This window comes from Panthera uncia (genome assembly GCF_023721935.1).
Source record: "Panthera uncia isolate 11264 chromosome A1 unlocalized genomic scaffold, Puncia_PCG_1.0 HiC_scaffold_17, whole genome shotgun sequence".
Classification (NCBI taxonomy): Eukaryota; Metazoa; Chordata; class Mammalia; order Carnivora; family Felidae; genus Panthera; species Panthera uncia.
Window position 1 is genome coordinate 139113873 of NW_026057577.1, and position 25292 is coordinate 139139164.

A 25292-nucleotide genomic window follows, 5' to 3' on the forward strand; every position below is an offset into this window, starting at 1 on the left:
TCCCTCTTCCCTCTTCCCTCTTCCCTCTTCCCTCTTCCCTCTTCCCTTCCCTCTTCCCTCTTCCCTCTTCCCTCTTCCCTTCCCTCTTCCCTTCCCCTCTTCTCTTCCCCTCTCCCCTCCCCTCTCCCCTCCCCTCTCCCCTCCCCTCTCCTCTTCCCTCTCCTCTTCCCTCTTCTCTTCCCTCTCCTCTCCTCTCCTCTCCTCTCCTCTCCTCTCCTCTCCTCTCCTCTCCTCTCTTTTTGATTACCTTTCACTCATAGAGGTGTTTTTTGGGATGAATTTTTTTTGTCTTTTACTAACATGGGATATACCAGCCATCTTCATTCCCAGCAATGACAGGAACAGAGCTAGGCTTTGAATCCAACAAACCCCCTTTTTCTGCCCCCACCCCCCGCCCTGTATAGAACCAAATCACTGGACTAGTGGACTATTATTTAGTTAAAAATTCAGGAAGTTGGACTTAGCAGCAACTGGGTAGCTTGATACATATTTAGAAAATAAGTAAAATAAGCTTCGACAGATGAGATTAACTCCTGAAATCACGAGACCTGAAATTAGCATTTTGTTTCCAACCAGCACTGGCAACTCTTGAACTTTTTTTATTGAAAAGTGGGAGGTTAAACAGGGAAAGCGTTTTGTGCATTTAATTTTAAGGGCAAACAATGAAGTGCAGACAGCAGAGTATTAGACTTTCCAGGCTGCCCCTCGGGGTTTGTTAGGAGCCCAGGCTCCAGAACAAGAGTGAGTGTGTAGGATCGGGAGTCTAAACCCTGCAAGAAATTTTCATAGCACGACACAGCTCTGTGCCTCTGCCTCTCAGCTCTGTGTATTTGTTCTTCCTCCTGATTCACCCCACAGAAGGCTCACCCACAAACGCCAGGAGGCTCAGAGGAGGAGGGCAGAGAGAGAATTTCAGTGGTGGAAATTGATGTATATTCCTCACGCACCTGACTCTGTGCTGCTTGATAAAGCCCTGTTTCCAGGGGCTTTGTGAGAATTCCAGAGTTAAGGAGATATTAGCTATCATACGGTCATTTCTGTCCTATTCTGTAGAGGAAGGACATTAAATTCTTAGGGTTTCGCCACGTTAAGATTTTTTGTTGAGATTAATTAAAATGTTTCATTTTATTAAAGAAGATTTCAATCTTATGCAGGAGTAGGTGGGAGAATATAATGAAGTGCCTGTGGTCATTCCCCAGCTTTCAGCAGAGACCCTCCCTCCCCCGCCCCAGGGCCGAAGTGTTGCACTCATAACCCCACCCTGCACTCCTTCCCTTAGGAGCTGTTCTGTAAAGCATACATCGTGTAATTTTATCTCTAAATAGTTCAGTAGACACTTAAAGGTTAAGACTCTGAATACAGAATCACATTATAACAGTTAAAAAATAACCCTTTAATCATCCAAACTCCAGTCATTGTTCAAATTTATCCAGTTGTCTTGTAAATGGAGGCGATAGTGCTCTGGTTGGTTCGGGCTGGTTTATTTCTTCAAATCAGAATTCAAACAAGGTCTGTAATTTTTAACTAATTGACCCATCTCTCAAGTCTTTGGCAGTTTGTACAACATTCCCCTCCATCGTTTTCTTCACTCACTCGCTGTCACTGATGATGCCACCACATTTATCCTACGGAGTTTCCAGATGATGTGTACTGTGACCCTGACAATATCATCACTCACTCCTCTCCGGGGAAGCTTTTTACGAGTGTGGGTCCCTGCCCTCCCCCTGCCCCCGCCAGAGAGCACCCACCTGGGTTTTCTGAAAGTTTCCCAGGATTCGGATAGGCCACTGTGGTTCAGACGCACAGCCTTACGACTAGATCCGTGTCCCCTCTCATTTTACATACAAGATTACTGAGTTCCCGAGAGGCAAAGTGGCTGGTCCAGTATGACACGGTCTGGACACTTCCCTGGAGCCCTGCTCGAGAGGCCCCTCTAACCAGACGCTTGGCTGGTGGCTGCCCATGTATCACCTCTCGCCTCCTGCTCAGCAAGGGCAGGAATTCTCGCTATCTTGACTTTTAAAAATATTTTATCTTGTGTGATTCCAGCTGTAAGGTATTTATTTTTTCTAAGTAGCAAACCTGTTGAGTTTTGTAGATGTGGAATCCGTGTTTTACTGTGAAGAGTGGTGCTACTTGGGTTGGCAAAGCAAGCTGGCTTTACCCCCAGGACCCTTCTTCATCAAATATTTTACCATCTCTGGTCCCATCTCAACACCTGCTTGTATTTCATCCTGATCTTGTTAACCTGCTCCATCGATTTCAAACCTCTAATGTTGTGCAGGGCATGTTGGGATGAGATCGGGATGGCATGGGGATCCAGAAACACCCAAATCTCCTGAGCCCCCAATGGAAATAATGTGCCCTTACCAGGTCACACGTGTTGGCCAAGGCCTTAAACCGCAGCAGGAAGCCATGAGGAATTAATTAGGAAGGAGCTCAAGACCAGTCCCCTCGTCGGGGGTCCTTCCCTTGTAGAGCAGTGAGAGGGGCCAAGGGAAGGTGCGGGCCAAGAAGGGGACTCCTGCCCCAAGCCTTCTAGGGTCTCGGCAGGGACGCGTCTTGGGCAGGCCAGAGTGAGGAGAGAGACTCCTCCCTGGAAGTGTCCAGGAGGCGCCTAGCCCTGGCCCCGGCCTCAGCCTTCCTCTCTCAGGAGCAGAGAGGATCCCCACCCCCCCCCGGAGGCCACAAGGTCGGGCTGAAGTAGGCGTTTGATTTTTCGGTTACAGATTCCAACTCAGCCATCTGTTTGGTGAAATTGCTTTGCTCGCTTCCTCTTAAGGATCCCGTAGCCCTGATTTGCATCTGATGCTTGTGTTACTTTGCAGAGAGATCATAGATAACACCAGCAAAGAGAACGGGATTGACATCATCATGGCCGATAGGACCTTCCACCTGATTGCAGAATCCCCCGAAGATGCCAGGTGAGACACTGCTGTTGACCGCATGTGAACTACATCTTGACTCCCCTACAGGCCTGGGCGCCACACAGTTCAGTGCTTACCCTGCCGGCTCTGAAAAGATTTTTAGTGGATTTTCGAGTTGGGCTTGTCTGTTAGGATGGTTGAAGAACCGCGTCATGAGATTGACGTTCTTGTCCCCTGGGGGATCTTTCACCGGGCTAAGGTGTCCAAGTTACCACACACAGTCGAGGATTTCCAGCTTCGAATGCCACTAGAGCCCTTGGTATCTTGGCTCAGGCTTTTATTGTCCCCGGCAGCGTGTGTCAACCGTGCACCTACACGGAGGCGAAAGCCCACCCTTTGGAAGCTTCTGAGCTTCGAAAGGGAACAGCTTGTGTTTGCCTAAGGAGTGAGAAGGCAGGCGCTCTCACCACTGGGCGTTTCAATAATTGATAGCACTGTGGCATTGAGAGAGTGTTGAAGGTCTTCACGTTGAAAAATTCAATAGGGTAGAAGAGATAGTCAACACTTAGAATTACTATATTTCAGGCAATGTGGTGACATGCTTCACGTGTATTATTACACATCGTTACCCTTCAACACATTTTGCGGAGTAGGAGACTCAGGTAAGAGAAAGGGCGGTATAATCTGTGAAGTAACAGAAGTTCATTCTACTGAACAGACGCATTATGTTTCTTAAGGAGCTTGAATGTTTGAGTTCCAAGGACAGTGTGGCGTCCGTTGGCTGGGTCAAGCGGTCTAACTTTTCTGGGCCTCAGGTTTCCATCCTAGTGCTGGAGAGACGTGGAAAAAGTCAAGGAGAAGGGCTGTGTGCTCCCAGCGCGATGCATCACAGGGTCACACGGTGGATGAGATACGGTCAGACGTCTGTCTGTCCCCTTGTGTTTTGTGAGCCACAAGGTTACGTTGGAGGGATCTGTTGGCTCCTCTAAGCAATGCCAGAGAGGACCCTCCGCCTATGTTCTTTACTTTTCACCTCAGAAATCATTAGGATCTTCTAATGAATTCTCCTTGCCTTTCGCTACCCCTTGCCCTTTGAATGTTTGAGTTGATACAACGCCATGGTAGTCACAGCAAGGGCAAAGAAAATAATCCTTCCCATGGGAACACACTAAAAACCCTGCTTGGATCCATAAATTATGACACAAACTGGAAAAACCAAGCAAACCTGGAATTACAGCCCCCTCGTTCCATCCGGGACTCCTAGAGACCACTTGTGGTCGTTTGCAGTCCCAGGAAGGCCCACAGTTCTCGGCTGAATTACAGGCCCCGCGTTTGGCAGCCGTCCTCTCTGCTTTGTGCCGTAACGAGCCTACGAAATTTAACACTGGGGATCTGTTAACTGAGGACTTGTTCCCCTGACCAGCAGAATGTGTTTTTTAAAAGTTCCTATTCGGATTGAGTTAAATAAACTTGATTCATGAGGAGAAATTTGTAAATTTAAGAGTATCACCTGAACAGATCTAAAGCATAGCAAATTTTATTTTCTGTGTGTGTGTGTGTGTGTGTGTGTGTGTGTGATCCCATGTGGCCTACATCTGGAATGTATGTGTTTTTTAGCGTCTGATCTGGGAAATTGTTGAGCTTCATAAAGCAATAAGTGAAGTCTTAAGTCTTGCCTTTGAGTTCACCAGAACTGATGAAGCAAATTTATATTAAATATTTCCCTTGGTTGTTTCCTAAGAGTCTGTATATGCTGTTTTGAAACTCTTGGTCACTGGGGCACCTGAGTGGCTCCATTGGTTAAGCGTTCGACTTTGGCTCGGGTCATGATCTCGCAATCCATGGGTTCGGGCCCCGTGTCGGCTTCTGTGCTGACAGCTCAGAGCCTGGAGCCTGCGTCCGGTTCTGTGTCTCCCTCTCTTTCTGCCCCTTCCCTGCTTGTGCACTCTCTCTCAAAAATAAATAAACATTAAAAAAAAATTTAAAAGAAAAGAAACTCTTGGCCACATTTTTCTCCTTCAAAATTAACAGGGGATAGGTTTTAGTGCTTTGCTATAAGTACTTTATGTGACTTAACTTTCTATATAGGTATAATTTTTTTTTTTGCTTAAATATCCCATTGTATACCAAGCACTTGGTCCTCTGCCTTACTTGGTAGGAGTGTGTATATATGTCTTAATGAGGCCCTGCAGGAGAAGGATGTCCTAGCATCTCACATTTGGTACCTCTCACATTTTATAGTTGCTTCATAAATGTTGGATGGATGGATGGATGGACAGATAGATGAATGAATATTCACGGTCATTTTCCTCAAGCACGTATTGTGTTTGTAGTTACATCATGACTTCTGTTCAGCTTGACTTTTCTGAGGTTGACATGTTTTCCTTTATTGTCTGATTCTAATGAGTCTGAAAGTGAGAAAACTCATTTGAAGAGAAGATGGAAGAATTCTCCAGTCAAAATCACTTTCTACTTCAAACAGTTGTGTTCTGTTTCCTGCTCTTCTATGGTTTTGTTCATACGTTGGTAGAAAATCCCATCAGGTGGTTGGAAAACCCCATCCTGGGAGTGAGGAGGGAAAATAGACACCAGTGGCCTTCTTACCTTGGAATTTACTTTCAACAAATGAAAAGGTCCTTGAATATTCCCTAGGTTAGAAATAATATCTTCAGTAAAGATCCTTGATTACAAATGTTTTGGGTAGAACTGAGGATTTCATTGTCATCGTCATTAAATGTCTAAAGGTCTGGGGGAGCTGGAGGAGGAGAGGGTCTCTCATCGATCTCACGTTGCCACAGGTGATACCCAAAGGCAGTTTGGCTGTTTCTTCCCCCCTTGCCCGTTGGTAGCATGAAACCCACATTTAACCCCTGAGGAGGAGGCAGATGAGAAGCAAAGGTGCTCAGAGGACATGTCATTTTCGCAGAGATCGTGGGGAAGGGCATCATTCACTGTGTTGCAGATGCGACAGCTGGCCCCTCCTTGACGGTCACTCTCTCCTTCCCACAGCCAGTGGTTCAGCGTGCTGAGTCAGGTCCACGCGTCCACGGACCAGGAGATCCGGGAGATGCACGATGAGCAGGCGAACCCACAAAACGCCGTGGTGCGTGAGCATTTTGGAGTGGCGGGAAACGTCCGAGGGAGGCAGGGGGCTTGGGAGTTTCTAGGCAGTATGAAGTGTAAATAATTAAAGAGAAAACCAGTAATATTTTGTTTAGAAGTCATGCAGAAAAATAGAATCAGTTAAAGAAGATTATCAGTAGTAATAGATTCCAGTTCTCCCACTTTAAGCCATTAAAAGAACGACAACAAATCCCAAGTCTTCTGACATCATGGAAGCATATTTATTACACTTTCCTTCAAAGGACTTCATGAATTTTAAATTATGTGTTTTCAGTCTTCATTCTATCCTAGATACATACACAGAACCATAAAATCATATTTTAGAAATCAAGTTTTATTTTCTCATAAGAACTACTTAACATCAGAGTTTCTCAGCGGAGTAAGGGGCATCTGGGTGGCTTCCTCAGTTGAGGGACCCGCTCTTGAATTTGGCCCAGGTCATGATCTTACGGTTCACGAGAGGGAGCCCCACATCAGGCTCTGTGCTGACAGCATGGAGCTTGCTTGGGATTCTCTCTCTTCCTCTCTCTCTGCCCCTCCCCTGTTCACACGAACTCTCTCTTTCTCCCCCTTCCCCCTGCCCAAATAAACATTTTTTTTCAATATATGAAATTTATTGTCAAATTGGTTTCCATACAACACCCAGTGCTCAAAATAAACATTTTTTTAAAGGGGGAAAGAAAGTTCTATTTAAAAAAAGTTTCTGGGGCACCCGGCTGGCTCAGTCGGTTGAGCATCCAACTTCGGCTCAGGTCATGATCTCTTAGTCTGTGAGTTCAAGTCCCGCCAGGCTCTGCTTCGGATTCTGCGTCTCCCTCTCTCTCTGCCCCTCCCCCACTTATGCTCTGTCTCTGCCTCTCTGCCTCTCTCTCTCTCTCTCTCTCTCTCTCTCTCTGTCAAAAATAAATAAACATTTAAGAAAATTAAAAAAGTTTGTTAGAGTACGTGTAAAATTTAGCGATAGGTCATAGTGTAAGTCAGGAAAATTTGTACTATTGAAAGAAGTTTGTAAACACTTTTCCCTGAACGTATTTTAAAAACAAGACGGGGCGATTAACTTACGTATATTTTTTTTCATGAGTGAACTGTCTCCCCTGTCTAGAGGCTGTACTCACCAACTGAAGGTAGGATCTTTCTTAGATAACTGTTACTTTGCATTTAACACAAAGGGAAGGAGTTTTTTTTGTCTGTTTGCCTACTTCGAGCTGCGTGATCTAAGGATATTATGATGATGTGTGCTGTATTTCAATGGTTCTGTTCCCTCTGCTTTTGCTCCTTTCCAGGGCACTTTGGACGTGGGGATGATAGACTCCGTGTGCGCCTCTGACAGCCCCGAGAGGTAAGTTCAGATGTGACTCTTGGCGAAAGGGATGAGTAACCTGCGTGCTCCCACAGCTCTCTCTGCTTCTAGGTCCCTTCCTTTCTGGGCTGTGAAATGATCTCAGGCTGCCTGTGGTCACCTGGGCAATTCCAGTCTTCTTTCTTTGTGCCCGGTTTTATATCACCCAGAAGTCGTCCTCTCTGGGTATCTTTGGGCTGCTGGGAGAGACCGTGGAAACCTAATTTAGACAGTCAGTTAAAAACATACACACAAGAGGCACGGTCTTCCTTTGGGTACAGGGGTAAACCCAGGATTCAAAGAGGAAGAAAATGCCTATTTCGGAAAATAGTATTCCAGCACAGGGAAGGGTGCTGTTCCCCTTCCTAAACTTAATAAGGAATTTAAAAAGGATCTTGTTGGGGCGCCTGGGTGGCTCAGTCGGTTAAGTGTCCGACTTCAGCTCAGGTCACGATCTCGCGGTCCGTGAGTTCGAGCCCCGTGTCGGGCTCTGGGCTGATGGCTCGGAGCCTGGAGCCTGCTTCCAATTCTGTGTCTCCCTCTCTCTCTCTGCCCCTTCCCCGTTCATGCTCTGTCTCTGTCTCAAAAATAAATAAACGTTAAAAAATAAATAAATAAATAAATAAAATAAAAAGGATCTTGTTGTAACGTATATGTGGAGTGTTAATAAATTAAACCACATTCTTCCCTTGACATCTCAACCTTATTTGTGCCCTTAAAATAGCATGTGTTGGTTTTGTTTTTTTGAAGGCAAACCATCTTCATGGATGCCTTCAGGAGTCTGTACCGTTGACCTTTGTCTTCTCTGTATTTCTTTGCTGCTCTTTGAATTCTGCATTAAGAATCAAAATTGGCTTCTGCCTTCAGTGAGGTAGCTTTAGAAAGTGGATAGAAATGTATTCCAACTGACAACAAAAATAGTGCCTACTAGGTAGAATTATCTAGAGTCTTCAGAACCTTTAACACGTGTGTTTTGTCCATATTCAGCCCAGATTTTATTCTGACGGCCAAGTTCCTACCCTATCGACATCTGTCTCCTAAACCCTTTCGCTCCAGCAGGCTGGGCATGTGAGGGTCCATGCTTAGAACTTTCCATTCCTACTCACATCCTTCTCTCTTCCTCAAGTGCCCACCTCCTTCCCAACAAGAGAAGTGTCTTTTAAAGAGCACCTGTCTTTCCCTGTCTACGACAGTCCCATTAATCTTGCTTTTTCTTGAACTTTTGCAGCGCTTAATTGCCGCGAGCATTTGAAAGCCTGCAAGAAATTCACAGCCACCAGCTTAAGTGGTTCAATATAGGCATGAGTATGAGCTAGGGCCTAGGAGAGACTCAGGGCATTGCCAGACAAAAAGAGGTGACGGAGAAAGTAAATTTCCATTATTATGTTATCCCTGACTGGGAAATAAGCCCTTGTTAGATTGCTTTGAAAACATGGACCCAGGTGGCTTTTTGTAGCAAGCATAATCAAGTGTATAAGATGTTCCATTTACACCTATTTACTGATCTGCTTTTATTACTGGTGTCTGACGTTTCATTACCGACCCACAGAAATATTATCCAAGGCAGTACCCAGAGGCAGAGAGAAATTTACTTTGGAGAGGCATCAGAAAAAAAAAAATTTCCCCCACCGTCACCTTATTTTAGCCTTCCCGGAACCAAGTTTCATTTGGAAAGTTTTGCATGAAGGAATCTTTCCCCTTCCAGGGCCTCCTGAATGTGTTGCTCCAAGTTTAAAGGTTAATGATGCATAAAATAAATCCTGCAGAAATGAGCAAGATTTGCCTTAGCACAAACCACAAATAGCACCGCGCTTTTCATCCCGCTGACCGTAAGCCAGGAAAGAGGCGGCTGGTCTTGGTTCGAGCAGGTGATGCGGACAGTAGAGAGCTAAGTCTTGGCTTCCTTCTTGCCCTGTCGCCCAGACCCAATTCGTTTGTGATCATCACGGCCAACCGGGTGCTGCACTGCAACGCTGATACACCGGAGGAGATGCATCATTGGATAACGCTGCTGCAGAGGTCCAAGGGGGACACAAGAGTGGAGGGCCAGGAATTCATCGTGAGAGGTGACTGCCACCACGGCCTTGCCCCTTTGAGCAGCTCTCCTGAGTAATTTTGACTCTTGAGCTTGCTTAACAAACCAACAAGCAGACAGACAGCAAAAACACAAGAAAGGGTCGTGGCCCTTTCTAGCAAATATATAGAAATATGACCCATGAGGAAGCATCCTGCAAATTATTACCTGATGTTTGGTGTTTGTCTTTCTGGTTTTTAATTTACACTCCGATCTTCCTTTCCAGGGTGGCTGCACAAAGAAGTAAAGAACAGTCCAAAGATGTCTTCGTTAAAACTAAAAAAACGGTGGTTTGTGCTTACCCACAATTCCTTGGATTACTACAAGAGCTCAGAGAAGAATGCTCTGAAATTGGGCACGTTGGTCCTCAATAGCCTGTGCTCGGTGGTGCCTCCGGACGAGAAGATCTTCAAAGACACAGGTAACGGTGCCGTGTGCCTGTGACGAGCCGGGCCCGAAAGCTCGCACCTGGAGCCCGAGGAGGCCTGGGTTTGCTCGGACCAGAGGGAGGAGTTTGGTTAGCTGTATGCACGCTTAGTATTGAAACCGTGGTGAAGAGGTCCCGCTTAACTGAGTTGCAGAAATGTTCTTCTGAGGACAGTCACATATAAACAGGGATTCTCCTGTTTGGAGCTTTATTTCTGTATGCCGCGTTTTCAGCTTTGTGCTGTGAGAGCCCTAACGCAGCCTAAGAAAGATCAATCCTGACTGTCCGTGAGCTTCACCTAGTAGAATAGAGAGCACTGATGTTAGCTTAGTTTTTTGTTTTTTTTTTTCCCCTTGTCACTATTACGAAGATATTTCTACATTGTTTGGGTTTTGTTGCTAGTTGAGATTTTGCGCTTTTGAAAACATAGCTCCTCTGTCCCCTGCGACAGCTTGTTTCTGGACACACAGACTGTTTGCTTAGCAGAAGTGTTTTCTTCTCAAGGGAGAGCCTAAGGAAAGGAGAAGAAACAGGACGGGAGAAGGAACAGCAGGAAGGGAGGGAAGCGTTTTCACTCTCGTCCAGAGCCGGGAAAGGAACTTCCAGTTTATGCCTGTTTTTCTTCCAGAGCAAACGTGACCCTTTTATGTATTTACTCCTGGGTTTCTTACTTTACGTGTCTTCCTCTCGCAGCTGTATGCTCCTCGTTTGGACATGTGGGTGCCTCGCACAGGACAAGGCGCGTGTAGGAATCGGGAGAGGATTTGTTGAATTAGCTAATTAAAGGGGCTCAGGCGGAGAGGGCACCGGCTCTGACAACAGGGCCGAGTTTCTGGCTTTCTGGGACTCCGGTGCCAGACCATCCCTGCGGAGGCTGACGCCCGTGGTGTGTGTGCTCTGTCACAGGCTACTGGAATGTCACCGTGTACGGCCGCAAGCACTGCTACCGTCTCTACACCAAGCTGCTCAACGAGGCCACCAGGTGGTCCAGCGCCATTCAAAATGTGACAGACGCCAAGGCCCCGATCGACACTCCCACCCAGCAGCTGATTCAAGACATCAAGGTAAGGATTCAAGACAGGGGGGCTCACGGGAGGTAGCTTCACTGGTTCTCACCCTCGGAACGTCAAGACGTTGGTCAAGCTCCATTTTTATTCTGTAATCAAAAACTAACTTTTGGTTGGTTTTCTGTTGGAACGTCACTGCTTTTAGAAATCTGAATTCGAGAGCTGAGCCGAAAGCTTACGCTAAAAATACTTTGTCTCCAGAGAGGTGTCATGTTGCCGCTGAGGCAAATGTGGGCTTGTGTTGTGTAGACAGAGGAATGATGGTCTGTGGTCTGGGATGCAGAACTCCCTGTGACGGGGACGTGCTGTGATCTGCGTGGAGGTGACGTGTGCCACAAGTTGCCCTTCAGCCCTGGGTTGGGGACCTTCTAGGAGTAACACGATAATCCTATCCTTACGGTACAGTTAGTGGACCACACAGGTGGATACACAAATAGCCAGGATTGGTCTAGAAAACTTGGAACCTTTAGTAGGCACCCCCAAACTCCACAGGAAGCGTCCCAATCTCTGGACCTACACTGACCTTCTTTTTTGTTTGTTTGTTTGCGAAAGAGAGTGCATGAGCAAGGTAGGGGCAGAGGGGGAGAGAGAGAATCTCAAGCAGTCTCCGTGCCCAGCTTGGAGTCAGCCTGACTCGGGTCTCCCATCTCACGACCATGAGATCGTGACCTGAGCCGAGACCAAGAGTCCGATGCTTAACCGACTGAGCCACCCAGGTGCCCCTAACCTGGTTAAATTTTCATTTCCTTTTTATAAAGATTAATTGCTCAGTTGAGTATACATTGAGTGAATAATGAAATGGCAGCATTATTCATAAGGGGTACTCCACTCATTTTTCAGGAATGGAAACAGTCACAGAAGAGTCTGAATGCGTTGTTCATGTAGCTGGTCAGTCCCCAGTGCAGAACCGGGTCAAGGGGATTATTTTTACCGCTGTTCCTCCAAATTACCCATTCGGATAGATTCCCAATACAAAGGGAAGAGCTGGAGCAGTGACAGAAAAGATTTGAGAATGAGAGCAAGATAGGTATTTACTGATCTACATCAAGGAAAATTAAGCAGATCCAGGAGGCAAGCTCTGCCTTTGCAGAGGCGGAAGAGGGTCTAATAATGCAGTAGTGTATAATTTCCCACCGAACGCAAATCTGCCTCTTGATTCCAAAGTGGTGCATTTTCTGGGTATTTGGAGCTCAATTCCACCGAGCTAATTATTCTCCAAGTCTCTGTAAAGCTTTCCATGGAACCCAGGGTGCTAAATACTAGTAACTTCCTTTTTCGCATTTAAAAAACTGTTTTTAAAGCTTCCTTTTGAGAAAGGAGTGAAAAAAACACATCAGCTGAACTTTCTCTTCAAAGCTATGTCAGCTGTATTCTTATCTTCTCTAATTTGACATCTGTCATTAAAAGAGTCATTGAATTTTCCAAATATGAAGCAATGTTTTTTTTTTAAAAATTAGGTTGCCCTAATTGAGTCCATACAAAATTTTTGAAATAGTTTGTTTTTTTTTCTTTTTTTCTGGCTCTTAACTAACTGGGTGTTAACTAAAAAAGTTTCATAGTGGAAATTACCACACTAGAATGATTCACTGCCTCTCCAACTTTTCTGTTTATTTAATGTTCTAAAAGGAACTTTGCCTTTTTTGAATCCCCCATTAACATTTTAGGAGCATAAGTGCATGATGAATTGCTATGAGATCTCTTAAATTTCAAGAAAAAGACGGCAGGCATGTTGAACGGTCTCACTAATAACATCCTAACATGTAACTTTTATGTATAGAGAAATATAGAAGATCATTTAAAGAATGAAAACAATGTATTTTTTAAAAATTTTTTTAATGTTTATTTTTGAGAGAGATAGAGACAGAGTGTGAGTAGGGGAGGGGCGGAGAGGGAGACACAGAATCCGAAACAGGCTCCAGGCTCCGAGCTGTCAGCACAGAGCCCGATGCGGGGCTCGAACTCACGAACGGTGAGATCATGACCTGAGCTGAAGTCAGACGCTTACCCATCTGAGCCACCCAGTTCTTTTTAAAAGAATTATGGATAAAAATACATGGTTTGGCTACATGATTGGTGGCTAAATAGCAAGAGAACTTCAGTATTTTTGAAGCATATGTAATCTCCAGTGGAAATTTTTGGGTTTTTTTTATAACGTGGGAAAATATATACACATGGACTGAGCTGTGAGAAAAACGTGTATTTGTGATTTGCCTTCAGACGCAGATTGCCGGTATCTTTGCGCTTGAATTATTAATGCTAGACCCTCACCACCGTCCCGAGGCCCACGGACGCTTTAGACTCTGGGAGAGGTTCACGTGTGGGAGAATACAGATGATTTTGTTCATTTATGTACATGTGTTCTGGATGAGCCGGCTGGCTGGCTTTACCGGGTCCTCTGCTTTCCAGGAGAACTGCCTGAACTCGGATGTGGTGGAGCAGATCTACAAACGGAACCCCATCCTCCGTCACACACACCACCCCCTGCACTCGCCGCTCCTGCCCCTGCCCTACGGAGACATCAACCTGAACCGTGAGTCCCCACCCCGCCCGCGCCCCGCTGTTCTCGGTACCGTAACTGTTCTCCCCGGTCACCGACTCTGCCTCTCTGTCCAGCCAGCATCTGTCGTTTGTGGTGAGAAGAGGACTGTGGAACTAAGAACGATTTTCAAGGGAGTCAGGAAATGCCAGCCCTGCCTCTGAACTCAGGGTTGCCTTAATTTGCCAGAGAATTAAAAGTCTAGTCCCAGATCCTAAAAATAGAGAACCTGTCTGGCAACAGACCAACTTTTAAGCAGGCGTCTTGTAGAGTGAAATAGGTGAATTGCGTAACAAAAGAGCATAACGCTCTCACCTCTGTGTTCGCCTGATTCAGATGTTCAGGGAACGTGGCGAGCCCTGGGTCGTGAAGCCGACGTCTGTCCCCGTTCCTTCCCCCTGTGCGATGCTCAGATTGTACCCTGGCCAAACCCTCCGTGTGACTTGTGTGTGTGTCCTCCTCCTAGTGCTCAAAGACAAAGGCTACACCACCCTTCAGGATGAAGCCATCAAGATCTTCAATTCCCTCCAGCAACTGGAGTCCATGTCCGACCCCATTCCCATCATCCAGGGCATCCTGCAGACCGGGCATGACCTCCGACCTCTGCGAGACGAGCTGTACTGCCAGCTCATCAAACAGACCAACAAGGTGCCCCATCCGGGCAGCGTGGGCAACCTGTGCAGCTGGCAGATCCTGACGTGCTTAAGCTGCACCTTCTTGCCGAGCCGGGGCATCCTCAAGTACCTGCGGTTCCATCTGAGAAGGTGGGGGGTGCATGGGGGGGGGGTTGCGGCGGGGGGGTTGCACACCGCAGGGGCGGGGCGGAGCTCAGATGAGGAGAGCCCGGAACAGAAGGCACCTGGCGGGGTCAGGGACCTCTAGGCCAGACGCGTGCGTCCCCTTGAGCAGGCTGACACTGTGCAGGCCTCCTCTCCAGCTCAAGCCACGCAAGGCTGTCTCAGGGACGCGGTCACTTTCAGTGTAGTGTCCCCATGTGGAAGAGGCTGAATACGTTTAATTTTTTTTTTTTTTATAATATTTATTTTTGAGAGAGCAAAAACGGGAGGGGCGGAGACAGGGGAGACAGAGGATCTGAGGCAGGCTCCACACTGACAGCAGAGAGCCTGATGTGGGGCTCGAACTCACGAACCGTGGGATCACACCCCAAGCCAAAGTCGGATGCTCAGCCCCCTGAGCCCCCCCGGGCACCCCAGCCATCAAATACATTTAATTACCACTGCCTGTATACATGGAGGGGGGAAACCTTAGCTATTTTTGGTCCAGATCAAACAGAAACATTCCCATGCAGACTCTGATGCAAACTACGTAAGAACAGTTTTCATACGATGGTCTGAGACGTGACCGTCCCCAGCATTACGGAGGTGAGCTGGCAGCAAAAGCTTTGGGATTTGTTTTTGGTTGTTTTTTGTTTTTTGTTTTTGTTTTTGTTTTTGTTTTTGTTTTTTGCTTTTAAACAAAACCTACACAGGACAGTAGAGGCCCCAGCTGGGAAGTGACCGGCATCCGCCGCACGCGTCACTGGGGGGCCACCGGCTGCGCTGACGTGCCGCCTGCTGAAGCAGCCCAGCGCCCAGACGGCGGCCAGCCGCGGTCTAGCACATTAACAGCGAAGTGTTTGTCTCCTAGGATACGGGAGCAGTTTCCAGGAACCGAGATGGAAAAATACTCCCTCTTCATTTATGAATCTCTCAAGAAAACCAAATGCAGAGAGTTTGTGCCTTCCCGAGATGAGATCGAAGCACTGATCCACAGGCAGGAGATGACGTCCACGGTGCACTGCCACGGCGGAGGCTCCTGCAAGATCACCATCAACTCCCACACCACGGCCGGGGAGGTGAGGGAGAAGCCCGCCGCGGCAGACTCCGATCCCTGACCGCCCCCGTGCAGATGTCAGGGAAGTTGTGCAGTTAGGTGGGCCAGCGTGCGGTCGTGACCGGCATAGTACAGCGGCTCCGTAAGCGGGGTGTATGTAACCGACGACGAAGCTCACATACGACGAGACAAAAATACGCATCAAAGATGAGTAGGAATGCAAAAATTAAGCTGGTGCCAGAATACCTGAGCCGCAGTCCTGCTGACGTGCCAAGCAGTTGAGGGTCGAGGAGAGATTTCCTCCCTGACTCGGGTGTGCCCGCCCTGACGTGGGATTTATTGGAGCATCTCTGCCATCAGGTGTCTGTTTGCCAAACAGAAATCTACCGTGATGGGTCAGATGAGAGCGTATTTTCTTTTCTTTCTTTTTTTTCTTTTTTAAAATTTACTATTGTAAAACCAGTTGGCTGAAAGAAGTAGGGCAATAAAACCCAGAGAAGCTTCTGGTGTGGAAAGAAGAAACACGGTGGAAACCCTTGTTTCTTGGCAGTCGATGGATGTATCAGATGAAAGGGCTTCGGTTTTCATGCACTTTCCTACCAGTATGGGTCTGCAAGAAATCCGCCTGCCATCCATCTCTACCAGTGGGTGAAATACATACCCCGTGTTCTTTTTTTTTTTTACAGGGATAAGACAAATCTGGTTTCTAGAGAGTAATGGAAAAACGGCACCTTTGAAATTCTGGGTGACCACACAGGACAGTTGTAGGGGGCTGCCTGGACCCTCGCTTGCCGGCAGCTCCCTTGGGGTTCAGGGGAAGGCACATTCTAGAACCGCGTGCTGGCAGCCGAAGCCCTCGGGGTATATCTTGCAGGTGGTGGAGAAGCTGATCAGAGGCCTCGCCATGGAGGACAGCAGGAACATGTTCGCCTTGTTTGAGTACAACGGAAATGTGGATAAAGCCATTGAAAGCCGAACCATCGTAGCTGACGTGTTAGCAAAGTTTGAAAAGTAAGTGCCTTCTCCCTCAAGTGCTAGCAGATTTAAATCAAAGAAATTGAGAGTTGAGGATTTGAATTTCTATTCCATTTTCACCTTCAGTGTGCATTTGAGTGCCTTTTCTTGCGCTAAAGCATGTTTCATCTTCCGTATCTTTCGGCTGCCTGTTTTTCTTTTTGTAAGTGTTTATTTTGAGAGCGAGAATTCCAAGCAGGCTCCGCACGGTCAGCACAGAGCTCGACACTGAGCACGGAGCTCAGTCCCACAAACTGAGAGATCACGACCTGAGCCAAAATCAAGAGTCGGATGTTTAACTGAGCCACCCTGGTGTTCCTGTTTTTCTTGATTCCTAGATAAAGCCTCTGTGTCAAATAAGATTGTTCCTTTACCCCATTCTTTCTCTCAGGTCCTTGCTATACTCATTATCTTGGAATTTCTTGAGTCTACGCTTTTCACTTGTCATTAGCTTTGAAACTGGGCTAACAGACACAAGCAAACTCATAAATCGTTCAAAATGCATTTTATACCTCTTGGATGTACAATATTTCATCTATGACTTCCCTATCACCTAAGTAACACAAAAGATATTCCTATTCAATTTTTTTTAATGTGTGTTTTTTTTAGGAGAGACAGAGTCTGAGCGGGGGAGGGGCAGAGAGAGAGAGACAGAGAGAGAGAGAGAGAGACAGAATCTGAAGCAGGCTCTGCACTGTCAGCACAGAGCCCGACATGGGGCTCGATCCCATGAACCGTGAGATCATGCCCTGAGCCAAAATCAAGAGTGGGATGCTTAACCGACTGAACCACCCAGGCGCCCCAGAATTCCTGTTCACTTTAAACACGTGCTATTCATGTTGATTTTTATAAATACTGTAGTTTACTCGAGGATTAGTAAAGGGAATGAAGATATATATATAGCCTTTGTTTCTTTTCTTTCTATGGACTCAGCATAAGGCTTAGCCAGTACTGATTTGACTGGGTGACTCAGAAAATACTTGTTAGCACAGTTTAACTGAAGTTTATGGTCTTGAAGTGAGACGAGAACGAAAGCGTCATTTTTCACCTCTGGCTAAATAACGTAAGGGACTCTGGTAATCAGCCTCGCCCTTGTTCTGTTTTCTCTGCCTCCGTCCCCATCCCCACCGTGTTACCTGAGCACGGACAGAATGTCTGTGTCCTTGGAACGAGCCATCTCAAGTCAGCTCCTTGTGCTTTCTGAACGTCTCTTCTGTCTGTAGGCTGGCTGCCACATCGGAGGTGGGGGACCGACCCTGGAAATTCTACTTCAAACTCTACTGCTTCTTGGACACAGACAATGTGCCAGAAGACAGTGTGGAATTCGCGTTTATGTTTGAACAGGTAGAAGGAACCTGCAGAAATGGATTCCTCTGCTGGGGAACAGGGCTAAAACCTGTTCACTCCGCTGCTAGGTTAGCGGTTGGGCATAGCGGTATGTTTCCCAGCATGCACAGGGACAGCTGCTCTGTGACGCCTTTCTAGAATGAAACTACTGCGTGTTGTATTTGAACTCCTGTGCCAAGAACCGTTTTAGCTGGGGGGAGAGAGACATTGAGGCATAAAATATGGGTTCGATGCTGTCTGGGCTAGGGAGAAATGTAAAGCAGCCAAAGGGGGTGAGGGTACAGTTTGCAGGGGAGGTGACACGGGAGGGGAAAGCTGGGGGATTTAGGCTCACGCGCCCCTAATGCTGCCGCTGCCCGCTGCCTCCTTTCAGGCACACGAAGCTGTTATCCGTGGCCACTACCCGGCCCCCGAAGAGAACCTCCAGGTTCTTGCTGCCCTGCGGCTCCAATACCTGCAGGGGGATTACTCCCTGCATGCCTCCGTGCCGCCCCTCGAGGACGTCTACTCCGTGCAGAGGCTGAAGGCCCGCATCAGCCAGTCGACCAAAAGCTTCACCCCATGTGAGCGGCTGGAGAAGAGGCGGACGAGCTTCCTGGAGGGGACGCTGAGGCGGAGCTTCCGGACGGGGTCTGTCGTCCGACAGAAGGTCGAGGAAGAGCAGTTGCTGGACATGTGGATCAAGGAGGAAGTCTCCTCGGCTCGGGCCAGCATCATTGACAAATGGAAGAAATTGCAGGGAATGGGCCAGGAGCAGGCCATGGCCAAGTACATGGCCTTGATCAAGGAGTGGCCAGGCTATGGGTCGACGCTCTTTGATGTGGAGGTGAGGGCTTTTGCTTCTGGGATCAACTGGCCTAAGAGCGCCTTTCCGTGTGGCCTTGGCCGACTCCTTTGGCTGGGGGTGGGGCAAGATGGAGCCTTTGTTCTCTGGCCCCCTTGTGTTAGAGGCCCCCCACCATGCTTTACCATTAACACACCCTCGCATCCACCAAATGGTCTGGTAGCATATGCTTTCACGACATTAGGAGCGAATGGAAAATTAAGATGTCACCTCTTAAGTAACTTCTATTTATTTTATTTGTTTCGAGAGAGAGCACTGGTGCGTGGGGGGGAGGTGCAGAGGGGGAGAGAGAATCCCAAGCGGGCTCCATGCTGCCAGCACAGAGTCCAGTGCCGGGCTCGCTCTCCCAAACCATGAGATCGTGACCTGAGCCGAAATCAAGAGTCAGACGCTTAACCAACTGAGCCACCCAGGAGCCCCTCTCTTCTTTATGAGGGAAGCTCTAGATAGATCCACTCAAAAAGTACTGGTAAAAATCTGTATTTAAAATTTTTAAAAATTTTTTTTAGAATTGTGCACATAGAATTATAAATTTTGGATACAGTCGGCCCTTGAACGACATTGGGGTTGGGGCGCCGACCCCCAGGCGGTTGAAAATCCGCGTATAATTTTTGACTCCCTAAAAGCATACCTGCTAATGGTCCTGCTGTTGACCGAAAACTTTACCAAGAACATGAACAGTTAACACGTATTTTGCATGTTACATATATTACATACTGTATTCGTACAACGCAGCTAGAGAAAAATGTTACTGAGCAACTCATAAGAGAAAATACATACCGTTAAAAAAAAAAATCCGCATATTGGCGGACCCGCACAGTTCAACCCCATGTTTAACAACATGGGTCAACTAGGATTTTACGTTTGTTTTTTTTCCCCATGACTATCTGTTGGCAGGGAAGAATTTGTGTCACGATTGGAATTTTGCTATTAGCATTAACCCATACTGACTCATACCTCTTTTTTTTTTTTTTTAAAGACCATTTATTGAAAGGAAATCTTACTAGTGGTCTAGATCAAGACTTGGCAGTCCATGGGCCAAATCCTTTCCGCCACCTTTTATAATGTTTTATTGGAACACAGTAATATTCCTTCCTTTCTCTGTCTTCTCTGGCTGTTTTCACACCAAAATGGTGGTATTGAGTAGCTATGACAGAGACCACGTGGCCCACAAAACCCAAAATATTTACTCCCTGTCCCTTAACAGGTAGCTTTACCAGCCCCTGGTCTAAATGAACTTTCGTTTTTCTTTTCAATGAGGCTTTATAAAGATGTAAATATTGGTTATCTTTTCCAAGATCCCTTCATGGCTTTTCACTGGATTTTATCTTTGGTTTGGTTGGTTCAGTTAGGTTTGTTTTTAGGTGTAAATCAGATGCTTTGTACAACACCTCTTCTTGGTGTCACTAATGTATATCCCTCCCATTTGTTTTTCGTTTAATTTTTTATTTTTATTTTTGAGAGAGAGAGAGGGAGAGAGACAGCACGAGCGGGGCAGGGGCAGAGAGAGGGAGACACAGAATCCGAAGCAGGCTCCAGGCTCCGAGCTGTCAGCACAGAGCCTGACACGGGGCTCGAACTCATGAACCATGAGAGCATGACCTGAGCCGAAGTCATATGCTTAACTGTCTGAGCCACCCAGCACTACCCCCCGCATCTCTCCCATTTGTATTGGTTCCCATCAGCCCTGTGTTCTCATTCCTACATTAGGGCTCTTGTTTTCCAACACCAATCCATGCAGGGAAGCCTGTTACGAAGCCAGTGATATTCCTGTTACCGCTGTGCTCACAGGAGGTCACTGCTGCCACTTGTCGAGACCCTATTTTTCAAAAGGAGCCAGGACTGCTTAGGCACAGAGTGATTTGGAGAATTTTTCCCCTGATCTTCGATTTTGTATTTGAAGAATAATTATCCGAAAACCGGTCGGAGGAAGAGCTAGATACAGGAGATGGGCTCAAGCTGGTGGGTTTGCTGGGGAGCTCGGGCCACCTCCGAGAGCTAATCCGGTGAGGCGGAGAGTGATGGTGTCCATGGGTGGAGTCGAAGCACGATGTTGGCATTCACTGATTAAGTTTTCCCGATGCACAGGATGGGTCAACTGGTCAGAAATCAACCAAGACAGCCAAGGAGATGCCGTATCTCCTCATTCGGTTCTCCCAGGCGTGAACACGCCTTGGGTGCATCTAGTGTTCTGCATACGGGGCTTGGCTCCCTCTCTCCCGCTCCTAATTGCTTTGTGATCTGACTCTTGCCCGCAGTGCAAGGAAGGCGGCTTCCCCCAGGACCTCTGGTTGGGCGTCAGCGCGGACGCTGTCTCTGTCTACAAGCGTGGGGAGGGAAGACCGTTAGAGGCCTTCCAGTACGAGCACATCCTCTCGTTTGGGGCGCCTCTGGCAAACACGTACAAGATCGTGGTTGACGAGAGGGAACTGCTCTTTGAAACCAGTGAGGTAAGAGGCGAACCAAGGAAATCGTTTGTGGCCTTGACAACACAGAAAAATGACACCCCGTTTCTTGGGGCCTTTGGGTAATTTTGTTTTGCTGTAAAATATATGAAATTACAGCGTGGCGGTCCCTCCCCAGCTTCAGGTTCCTCGGGGGCCAAAATCGAATCTCCAGTTTCTTCTATGTTTGCAGCAGAGAAATTTGGTTTCGTTTTATTGGTGGGTCTTACCCCTAGAGGAAAGGGGAAAGGAATGATGTAGATGTCCAGAATATATATAGTTTGGCAATAGAGCCTCGTGCCAATCAGCTGATGATTACGGCAGTGAATGCCAGCTGGAGGGAGCGAGGGGCACGACCACCCTGGCCGGAGCTAATTCTGGCTCACAGAATCGCAAGAAAGAGCCTTTAAATGTGCGTGCCATCTGCTCTGAAGCTTAAAATGCAGTCATCAGCATCATGATAAATCCAGAAGCCTTTATGAAGGGCTTCTGCTTAGGGGACTCCTAGCGAGCAAAGGTGGAAAGCGGACATGAGTGACTGGCTTCCGGTTTGGCCACTGGTGCAGAGTGAAGGACCGGAGGCCAGGAGGGCGCCCAGGGCGCTGGGAGGTAGCAGTGACACCAGGGCTGCGGTGCAGGAGGCAGACTAGGCCGACGGGAGGCCGGCAGTGAGACGGAAGAGGCGGGGCCCCTGACCGGAGGGTCCAAGGCGCCCGGCTGCCAGGTTTGGTCGACGCCAGGAAAGGAGAGGGAGCCACTGTGGGCGTCTGATCGTGCCTGATGCAGTGACCGTGGTTTTACCAACTGCCGTGGGTGGGATTGGACGGGATTAAAAGGGAGGGGGAAGGAGGTCAGGATGCCTGAAGAGGGATGCAGGCCAGCCTGAGAAGGGTCGGGGCCCAGGGGGTGGCGGTGACTGCATCGCGGGAAGGAGCTAATACGAAGTCGCAGCCGGCACCTGTGACTTGTCCGCAGGCCCGTTGAGCCTCTTTCTGTTCTGCAGCCGCAGCATGACGAGTTGACTACGATACAGTGTTCACCAGCTGGGATTGTGGGATTGTGGGCTCAGGCCTTTACCAGCATTTTTTTTTTTTTTTAATTAACATTTATTTTGAGAGAGAGCAAGGATGAGCAGGGGAGGGGCAGAGAGAGAGAGAGAGAGAGAGACACACACACACACACACACACACACACTCCCAAGCAGGCTCTACACCGTCAGTGCAGAGCCTGACGTGAGGCTCGAACTCATGAACCACGAGATCATGGCCTGAGTCGAAACCAAGAGTCGGACGCTTAACCACCCGAGCCACCCAGGGGCCCCTCATTTACCATCATTTTAAGTGGGGATAGTGATCCCAGCCCTAACGATACCCACAGACTTTAGTGTCCTCGGGCGGGTTTGTTTTTTTTCCCCTAACGTGTGAAATCTGACAATTGTACACCACGCAGAATTGTCATTTTTGTGTGGAAGGACCACCAGGTGGTGCACACCGTATTCGGAGAAGCCACGACTTCCCTTCTCACTGCCCAGAAACAGGTTAAAGCAGCTGAGCTCTCGGCCTCCTCCAAACCTGGGGGACGGGGTGGGAGGCCCATCGTCCCGGCCGAGACTCTCACCGTGTGCCCCTTCTGCTTCCCCTGGGCAGGTGGTCGATGTGGCCAAGCTCATGAAAGCCTACATCAGCATGATCGTGAAGAAACGCTACAGCGCGTCGCGCTCCGTGAGCAGCCAGGGCAGCTCCAGGTGAAGGCGGGAGGGAGTCGGCGTGTCTTCAGCGTCCGGATGGGCCACCCTCTGGCCTCGGCCGGCTAGGGCAGAGCTGCCCCCGCTTCCGGAAGCCCCTCGTCGGAGGGAGGCGTCTCCCAGGGTCCTTTCGCCCCGTCGACGTCTGCGATCCCGTATTAAGCTGTCAACCTTAACAGTCCGTCCAGTTTCGAAAGCTTTACTACTCTTAGATGACACATGCCTTAAGACAGAGAGGAAAAAAGCCCCCACGCTGCCACCAAAGCAGCCAGAAGTGCCTTAACGTGTGGAACCAACACTAATTGACCTTAACTGTGCTACTGAAGGGAAATGCCCCCCCAGCCCCTGTTTGGGGGGAGACTTACAAAGCTTGGTGGGGGGTGTTCATCTATCAATTCTGCACTAACCTCCCAGCCTGATTTCCCTACTTGGAGGGAAGGTGAGGGGGTCGGGAGGGGGGACAGAGGGAGCACAAGGGGACAGGATATTTTAGTTGGAGTGCTGCTGGCAGCCTTCCTCATGGACATATATTAACTTCTTTTTGTTTGTTTCATCTTTTAAGTCTGTGTGCCTGCCTGTGCGCCCATGTGTTCATAAACTCATCACTTTAATCACTGTCTCATGAGCATTAAAAGCAAAGGGAAAAAGGATGTGCAATGGTGTAAACAGTCTGTATATTTTAATAGTTCAGAGTTCTAGTCTTCAGTCGTTACTTTATGAGGTGGTTTTATTAACACACCAGAATCCTGGGTTTTCCTGTCTTTGCTGTATTTCGAAAACCACATTTTTGACCCCGTTCTGTTTTACGTGTAGCAAAAGTCTGCACTCTGCATCTGCTGTATTATAAACAGATATGCAGCCTATACAAATAATTGTATTTATAAACCACTCTTCAACAGCTGGCTCCAGTGCTGTTTTTAGAACGATATGAAGTCATTTTTTGAGTCTTTAGTTCCTAAAAAAATTTAAGTTAAGAAAAAGTTTTCTTTGAAGGTTAGTCTCGATCGCTCCGGGTAGATTACCAAATACCACGATGGATATGGCGGCAAGATGCCGCGTTCCCGAAGGGTGTAATGCATGAGCGAGTCTTGTAAAGGACCCTGACAGTATAAATGCTGAGGCTTTAATATAATACGTCTTCTCCCAAGTTTATAATGATAGTCTGACCAGGTGCCTGTAAATAAATCAGTGTTTATGACCAGAAAAAAAAATAATCTGGTCTCGGACTTTTATTTTTATATAGAAGAGTTGTAAAGACTTAGGCCAACTAAGTCTACCCACAAAGAAAGAAAAAAAAAAATTGCCTTATCCCTCCGGGACAGCTATGCGAAATCATGGTCTGTTGGCTCAAAGAAAGTCTGACAATAAAAGATATTAGCTATCACTCAGTGTGTTTTCTTTATCAGGGTGACTCGAAAGACATTATAGGGTTTGGGTTTGCTTTTTTTTTTCTTAATTTAAACCCAAGCTAGTTAACATATAGTATAATAATGGTTTTAGGAGTAGAATTTAGCAATTTATCACCTACATAGATCACCCAGTGCTCATCCCAACAAGCGTCCTCCTTAATGCCCATCACCCATTTAGCCCATCCCCGACCTACCTCCCCTCCAGCAACCCTCAGTTCTCTCATTTTAAGAATCTCTTATGGTTTGCCTCCCTGTTTTTAATCTTATTTTTCCTTCCCTTCCCCATGTTCATCTGTTTCTTAAATTTCATGAGTGAATCCTATTTTTCTGACTTATTTTGCTTAGCATAATTCACTCTAGTTCTATCCGTGTTGTTGCAAATAGCAAGATTTCCTTTTCATTAATATTCCATTGTGTGTGTGTATATATATATACACATACCACTTCCTTATCTGTTCGTCAATCAATGGACATTTAGGCTCTTTCCGTAATTTGTTGTTGATAGTGCTGCTATAAACATTGGGGTGCATGTGCCCCTTTGGATCAGCGTTTTTGTATCCTTTGGATAAATACCTACAAATGCAGTTGCTGGGTCCTAGGACAGCTCTATTTTTAACTTTTTGAGAAACCTCAGAGTGGCTGTACCAGTTTGAGTTTCCACCAACAGTGCAAAAGGGTTCCCTCTCTCTGCATCCTTGCCAATATCTGCTGTTTCCTGAGTTTTTAATTTTAGCCATTCTGACAGGTGTGAGATGGTTTCTCATTGTGGTTTTGATTTGTATTTCCTTGATGATGAATGATGTTGACCATCTCTTCGTGTGTCTGTTAGCCATCTGGATGTCTTTCGAAAAGTTTTCACCTCTTTTGCCCATTTCTCACTGGATTACTTGTTTTATGGGTGTTGAGTTTGAGAAGTTCTTTGTAGATCTCAGATACTAACCTTGTATCCGATATATAATTGGCAAACATCTTCTCCCATTCTGTTGGTTGCCTTTTAGTTCTGTTGATTGTTGGTTTGGTTTTCATGCTTTTGGCATCATTAAGCTGCACGTCTCATAACTTAATTATCTTTAAGTGGACGTGTAGACCTCTTAACTGCTCTTTTAGACATGCGGCAGGACTCCAAGAAGGCAGAGAAAGTAAAGATTCAGTGAAATCCAGAAGTCTAAGGCCTTGAAATGTGTGTTTATGTCAAATGGTCTTGTAGCCCCATAATGTGCCGGA

General features: G+C 47.2%; 1 protein-coding gene across 1 annotated transcript in view; it reads left to right on the plus strand.

The window, feature by feature from the left end:
* MYO10 (myosin X) overlaps window positions 1-24043 on the plus strand; it is a 231308-nt gene extending 207265 nt beyond the window's left edge. Inside the window, exons 27-40 of the mRNA XM_049648266.1 lie at window positions 2829-2924; window positions 5877-5970; window positions 7274-7329; window positions 9253-9395; window positions 9630-9824; window positions 10737-10894; window positions 13304-13427; window positions 13900-14197; window positions 15081-15288; window positions 16141-16277; window positions 17504-17624; window positions 18001-18453; window positions 20730-20921; window positions 22562-24043. Of these exons, the coding sequence (XP_049504223.1) occupies window positions 2829-2924; window positions 5877-5970; window positions 7274-7329; window positions 9253-9395; window positions 9630-9824; window positions 10737-10894; window positions 13304-13427; window positions 13900-14197; window positions 15081-15288; window positions 16141-16277; window positions 17504-17624; window positions 18001-18453; window positions 20730-20921; window positions 22562-22663 (2377 nt within the window). The 3' untranslated portion in view covers window positions 22664-24043. The remainder of the gene's footprint in view (window positions 1-2828; window positions 2925-5876; window positions 5971-7273; window positions 7330-9252; window positions 9396-9629; window positions 9825-10736; window positions 10895-13303; window positions 13428-13899; window positions 14198-15080; window positions 15289-16140; window positions 16278-17503; window positions 17625-18000; window positions 18454-20729; window positions 20922-22561) is intronic.
* Window positions 24044-25292: the final 1249 nt, after the last annotated feature.